Genomic DNA, 7106 nt, shown 5'->3' with positions numbered 1-7106 from the left:
GCGGCGACCCCCCCACCCCCGCGCCCAGCGTGGACATTGCCCCCGGAGCCTCCTTGCGTGCCGTTCTCAGCTCACGCCCCTTTCCTTGGCGGCCCTGCCGGGTCCTTGGGGCTCCTTCTGCCCCTTCCCCTCCTGGGACTGCTGACGTAAGGTTGGGCTACCCGGAGGGGTGGACAGAGAAGGCCCGCATGAAGACCGGGTTCCCAGCGTCCACTCTGTAGAAACCAAGACGGGCCCAAAGGGAGCCGATCAAAGACCGGAGGGGTTGGGGTACAACAGTATGGGGCACGTTGGACCCACCCTTACTCTGCCTAGACACCCACCCCATCCCCACCGCCCCTGACCACCACACTAGTCCAGTCTGCAAGGCATGAAGGCATAGGCAGCGAACCTCGTCCCGAGCACGGGAAGCCCTGAGCATTTTCCCACGCCTGCTCTGTGAACCTTTCTGGTCATGAATGAGGGGAAACGCAGTCTGAGAATCTCATCAGGGAGGGGAACCCAGAGCAGGAGGTGCCAGGCTGCGGCTCCCGCCAAGTATGGGTGTTCCCCGTGGAATGCAGGCCAGATGGGCAGCCCAGACCTGAGGCAGCGCGTGCACGTGCTTGTACGCACGCACAGACAGACAGAGGCGGAGATTGTATACCGCGCACAAAAAGTGCAAACCACTGTCGTGCCCTGCTCCATCCCGTAAATCAGAGGAAAAGCCCCACCCCCACGGGCCAAGTCCTGCATACTCTCCTCCCTGGAGCTGGCCCCGTGACTCAGCTCTTCTTTCTCTTGACTGTCCACCACTCTCCACCCCCATGTAAACAGCCCAGAAAGATGTTCAAGCCTCTGCTCCGGAAACCACGCTCTCATTCGGCCTTGTCACCTACAGTAGTGTCTCTTTTCTCCCCAAACCCATTAAACTGTTTGACAGAGCTGTCTGACCCCATATCCTCACCTCTCTCCCACCCCTCTGGCCCTGACGGCTGAGTTTCTGACCCCTTCACAATACCAGACCTGGTCTCAGTAAACTCTCTACAGCTATACATCACAGAATCCAGGGGCCATTGTCTTCCAAGACCCCAGCAGCATTTGACCCCATCTGCCACTTGGTTTCCCTCCATGCCTTCTAGACACTTCTGACCAGTCTCCTTCCTTGCCTCAGCCTTGTCCATCCTCTAGTCATGAAAGGCTGGCATTCCTTAAAGCCCGGGCAGGGCTCTCTACTTCTCTCTTCCTGTAACTCCTCCCTATCCACAAATGGCACAGACTTTTCTTTCCATTCCTACCCTTATTCCTGAGCTTCAGACGCTGAATACGTCTACGGCTCCGCTGGATTAGCCCCGGCCAGGAAGATGTGAACCATGTGTGTCTTTAGCCCCTCAGCATATCCGCAGCCTCTGTCACAAAACCGGGCACATGGTACATGCTCAAGAAATAGTTGGTGAATCATGAAGGACGAATAACAAACAACTGATGACAATGCAAAGAATGGGACATCCAGAACACTTGACAGTGCTCATGGTGGAACCTTTATGTAAACCAAGAGGCAGTCCCTCAAACAGAACCAGGGAAGGGGGCAAGCTTTAGAATCAGGGTGTGTGCCAGGATTGTGTCCTCTCACCATACTTGTTCAATCGGTATGCTGAGCACATCATCCTGGAAGCTGGACTAGATGAAAGATGAGGCATCAGGATTAGGAGAAGACAAGCTGAAAGCAACGAGGACTTGAAGCACTTGAAGCACTTGCTGATGAAAATCAAGGCTGAAGCCTTCAGTCTGGCTTCCAACTCTGGGTCAAGTAAACCACAAACCTCACAACTGGACCAATAGACAACATCAGGATAACTGGAGAAAAGATTGGCGTTGTCAAGGATTTCACTGTACTTGGATCCACAAGCAATGCTTTGGGAGCAGCGGTCAAGAAATCAAATGATGCATTGCACTGGGTAAATCTACTGCACAAGACCTCTTTAAAGTGTTGAGAAGTAAGAATGTCACTTTGAGGACTAAGGTGCTCCTGCCCCAAGTCATGGTATTTTCAAATGTTAAAGTTAGACAAGGCATAAGGAAGACAGGTGAAGAAATTATGTATTTGAATTATGGTGTTATTGAAAACATTAGAAGTACCGCAGACTGCCAGAAGGGCAAAGTACAACCAGAATGTTCCTTGGAAGGGAAGATGGTGTGACTTCATCTCATATACTTTGGACGTGCTATCAGAAGAGATCTGTCTCAGGAAAAAGACATGACACTTAGTGTAGTGGAGAGCTTAAAAGAAGACCACGCTCAAGGAGATGGACTGACACAGCGGCTGCAACAATGGGCTCAAACAAAACCATTAGAAGGGCGGCACAGGACCGGACAGTGTTTCATTGTGTTGTACAGAAGGCTCAATGGCAATATGAAGGAAGAGAGTTCCTCAGTACCTGTACGGTAGGATTCTAGTAATCCAGGGCATAAGTGAGACTATCGGAGGCTGCTAACTCAGGGTCTCTGCTGGGAATCAGACTCCCTGAGAAGAGGCACCAATGACTGAGAATCAGGTCTCCTTGGTCTCTATTGCCCCCTCCCCTGCAGGGAGTATCCATCCATTGATCTAGGTTATGTGTGGCCTCAGGCTCTTCTATGGAAACCCAGGCCCTCAGCAGCCTCTCTCTCCATCCTGAACCTGCTCTGCTGAACTCTGACACCCCCGAATGCCCTCCAGAGGCTCTGAGTCTCCAGCCAGACCCACTCTAGACTCAGATAGCCACAGTACTTGATAGGTGAAGTCCAGCCAGACCCACTCTAGACTCAGATAGCCACAGTACTTGATAGGTGAAGTCCACTCCCCCTGCTCCACTCAAATGGCTTTACTCCAGCGTTTCCCATCTCACTGTCAGGCCCCCACTCTCTCTCACCTGGACCATCATCCTGGTCCACCCCTTTGACTCTGACCCTCTCTGTCCCATCTGTCTCTCCACGTGTGCCCCCCAACCATTTCCACATAAAAAAAACAAACACAAATCCACTGCTGTTGACTTGATTCTGACTCATGCTGTTGTTATTGTTGTTGGTGCTGTACATTTGGTGCTAACTCATACCGACCTTAGAGACCCAATAGAACAACACACCACCTGGTCCCGCGCCATCTCACAATTGTTCTTATCGATGGAGGTCATCGACGCAGCCACTGTGTCAATCCACCTTGTTGACGGCTTTACCAAGCCCGATGCCAAAGGACATAAAACAAAGTGTGGCCATCCTTGCCTCTAAGGAGCACTCTGAATGCACTTCTTCCTCTACAGATGTGTTTGTTCACTTGGCAGTCCATGGTGCTGTCAACATTCTTCCTGTACGATCATTCCACTCATAGTGGCCTATGTAGTTATGTAGTGTTTCTGAGGCTACAAATCTTTTTTTTAAACTGATTATTGTTCCATTTTTCCCCATTTTATTGGGTGCTTGTACAGATATTATAACAGTTCATAGTTAAATTCATTCTAGCCTGATTGTAAAATTGCTGCCACCAACATTTTCAAAACATTCTCTTTCTTCTTGCACTCTTTGGTATCAGCTCCCCTTTATACCCATCCTCCCCACCCCCCAAGAACCCTCATTATTATATTAAATATTATTATTATTATTCCTTTTTTTTGCCATATCTTACACCATCCAATGTATAAATCTTTACAGGAGCAGAGTCTGAAATTTCTCCTGAGGAATGGTTGGTGGGTTTGAACCAACGACCTTGCGGTTTGCAGCCCAATGCTTACCCGACAACCCCACCAGAATTATTTTGTTTCCACATATAGACTGCTCAAAAGTGTCCCCTTGTCCCAAGGATAGACACCAGCCTCCTCATCAAGGCTACCAGTCTCCTTTGTCCAGCCCCTGGTGGCCTCTCTTGTCAAGTGCAGCCTGAAAGCCAATGCCCCGGCACCCAGGCATAGTCAAGCCCCACTCAAATGATGTCACCGCCTAGTCTTTGTACATGTCCTCTCCCTCTCCCTGGTGTTCTCCGCCCCACCCCCCCCAATTTTTCCCTCCAAAATCCTTCCTGGCCCCAGCCTGGTCGGCTCCCCCCCACAGGCCCCAGATTTCATGCATGCTGCCTGGTACCATTCAATGTCTGACTACTCCACATTCAATGTCTGCCTTCCTGGGGTGGGGACCATCTGTGTCCTGTTCATCACTGCGTTTCCAGTTCTAGCACTGGAAGTGGGGGAACAAGACCTGACGGAGCCCAGGGTGCCTCACTGAAGGAAGTCAATGAACATCCACAAAGCACAGAGATTGACCCCCTCACACCTGTTCATCCAGAGTCTGAGCCACGCCTGCCCTCCCTTCTGGGAAGTTTCTATTCTACCCATTCATAAATTTAGTCCTTGAGCATTGGCTCCAACTGCAAACGCCCCGGGGACCTGGGACCCTGAATGTCAAATGCAGTTCTGTCTCATGAAGAAAATGGGCAGTGAACATAGTCCCACACAGCATCCTCATCCAGGGCGTTGTTGAAGGCTCCTGGTAGGAGGTGCTGCCTACTCTCGGTCTTGGACACACACTCCTCCGGCTCAGGGTGCCCCATGAGCTTATCCTCTGACCCAAGCATGGCCAAAGCTTTGCCCAAATGAGGCCTCCCATGATGTGTCTATTTGCTCATTCAGGTATCAGTGTTCCTTACTTCTTGTTTAGGCCCCGAGTAGCTCTAAGGGACATCCCTGTCAACCTACAGGAGGCTGGTCTTGTCTTCCTGCCTCCCACATCTCAAGCGCAGTGCCTGTCTGTCTGTCTGTCTGTCTGTCTGTCTGTCTGTCTGTTTGTTTTTCCAGAAGGGGCAATAAAAACCTCTCTGCTGGTTGAGCAGGTAAGTAGATGGATGAGAGGGTGCTTAGGATGCAGGCTTCTCTCCCGCCTGCCCTGAAGCCCCACCTACCTGTGCACTCTGCCCTAGGGGAGAGGAGCGCGGCCTTCCCTGGCTGCTGCTGCTGCTGCTGACAACTGCGGATCCAGGAACCAGGCCTTCTGAGCCCCAGACCCCTCCGAGAGCAACCGATGCCTCTCAGAGGGCCTTATAGAGGTTGGCACTGCCCTGTACCCGATGGCGGGTCCACACACAGCCGGCGGGGCCCTGGGCCCACTCTCCTCCTTGGGGGAGTGAGGAGAGACTGGGTGTGGCCCTATTACCCGCGCAGGGACCCGAGCCAAGCTCCGAAGAGGGCGGAGGCAGGGTTTGCGGGGAGCCACCTAGTGGCTTCTCTGGAGTCAGCAATTCTTGGCAGTCTGGTGGTCTCTGCAGCAGGAGTCTCGGGAAAGAAGGGAAGAGATCACAGAATCCCCGGGAGCCAGCAGGGTCAGCCCTGGGCAGGACCAACTGAACCTCGAGAGAGTTAAAAAAAAAAACACAACAAGACAAAAACAACTCACTACTATCGAGTCCATTCATAAAAACCACTGTGACCCTATAGGACAGGGGCGAATTGCCCCTGTGGGTCTCCCCGCAAGTCCTTCAGTCCATTTAATGAGTGCAAATGATGAGGGAGGTCCAGGAAAATAGCTAGGAGCCCTCTCCCCTGTGGTGAAGGCTAGCAGAGCCAGCTCGCTGGCTAAGCTGTCATTACAGGGTGGAGAGAGACGCCCGCCTGTCCGGGGCCTTTGGGAACTGGAATTGCCTAGGTGGTCCAGGATAGGCCCCCCCATCCCCACCCCTGTGGTGGGAAGAGTGGGCCCAGGCCTCCACTCCACCTCCCTTCTTGTCACCAGCCCTGAACCAGAGGCTGCTGTAAGGCAAATGCCCGGAGGGTCACAGTGAGCTTGGGGCCCTGCTTGCGAGTCCTGGTGTTTCGCTGCAAACAGCGTGAAGCAGCAGGCAGATGCTCCTGAAAGTTATTTTAATTACAGCCCAGCAGTCCGCTGTTCCTCCTCCCTCAGCCCTGAGCTCCAAGTGGAACTGGGTGGGGATCAGGGAGGGGTGAGGTTGAAGAGAGGGATGGGGAATAGCTGTTGAACATCTGACTTGGTAGTTGTTTTAAAGACTAGCACTTTAGTGGTTTTAATATCTTGTTTCCGGTCATGCCAAAATATCAGGGAGCCAGTAGAGCAGGGTGTGGGGGAGCCACAGAAGCTGCAAAGAGACAAGACTGCAAAGTACCACGTGCAGATCACAGGGGGCCTGTGGCTCCCAAAGAAGGGCTGGAGTGTGGTGCTAGGGGCAGGGGCCAGCCACCCAAGTGAAAGAAAGAAGGGATCATTGGGACTTGGGGTTAAAGCAGAGGGCCCTGGCTGCTTGTCACAGAGGGCAGGGGTGGGGTGGGTGCAGGGAGGGATGGTGACAGGTACTGGGTGACCACTGCCGGTAACTTGGGCTGAAGAAGGGCAATGTGTTTAGACAGAAAGGATGGACTCAAGAAAGAATAAAATCCGAGGAATGATCATTCGAGGAGATGGACTGACACGTGGCTACACCGATGGGCTCAAGTCTGGGAACCGTTGAGAGGCTGGCTCCGGACTGGGCAGTGCTTCTGTCTCTTGTGCACAAGGTCACTAGGGGCCAGACCCCACGTGATGGCACCTACCAACAGCAGCAGCCTTCATTTCAAAGGCTCCCTGGTGGCGTTGTGGGTTGCTTGGTGGGCTGCTAACCTCAAGGTCAGCGATTCAAACCCACCATCTGCCCTGAAGGTGAAAAATGGGACTTTCTGTTCCATAAAGAATACAGCCTTGGAAACTCTGGGGAGCGGTTCTACTCTGTCGGATAGGGTCACCATGAGTCAGCATCAACTCAAGGGTACTGGGTTTGGTTTATTATTTATTCTCTCATTCATTTATCCAACAAATATTGATTGGATGGACTGCCCTTCATTCCGAGCTCGTTCTAAGGGAGGAGCCCCTACATCTCACCTGGAATGAGCCCTTATCATCACCCTTGGACCCCTCAGCCCTGTCACCCCAGAAAAGGCATGCTGAGGGCAGTCAATGGCAGGCCCCCAACAACACGAGAATAAGCCAATGACTGTTGATTTGACTCCTCCTTGTGGCAATTCCATGGGCATCAAGTAAAACTGTGCTTCATCCCTATGTTAGACAGGGTTCTCTAGAGAAACAAAACCAGAGCGCTAATAGTTATATATATATAT

General features: G+C 52.2%; 1 protein-coding gene across 3 annotated transcripts in view; it reads right to left on the bottom strand.

Annotated features, from left to right (window-relative positions):
• The window catches only part of P4HA2 (prolyl 4-hydroxylase subunit alpha 2), a 34707-nt gene extending 34269 nt beyond the window's left edge, over positions 1-438 (bottom strand). For all 3 annotated transcript variants that reach the window (XM_045285154.1, XM_004696599.4, XM_045285153.1), the window contains exon 1: positions 392-438. In XM_045285154.1, the coding sequence (XP_045141089.1) occupies positions 392-421 (30 nt within the window). In that variant the 5' untranslated portion in view covers positions 422-438. The remainder of the gene's footprint in view (positions 1-391) is intronic.
• Positions 439-7106: the final 6668 nt, after the last annotated feature.

The sequence above is a fragment of the Echinops telfairi genome, unplaced genomic scaffold (assembly GCF_000313985.2).
Source record: "Echinops telfairi isolate 266 unplaced genomic scaffold, ASM31398v2 ScPeMD7_7469;HRSCAF=8507_1, whole genome shotgun sequence".
Taxonomy (NCBI): domain Eukaryota; kingdom Metazoa; phylum Chordata; class Mammalia; order Afrosoricida; family Tenrecidae; genus Echinops; species Echinops telfairi.
The sequence above is the reverse complement of the archived record's forward strand: the minus strand, read 5'-3'. Positions and strand labels throughout refer to the sequence as shown.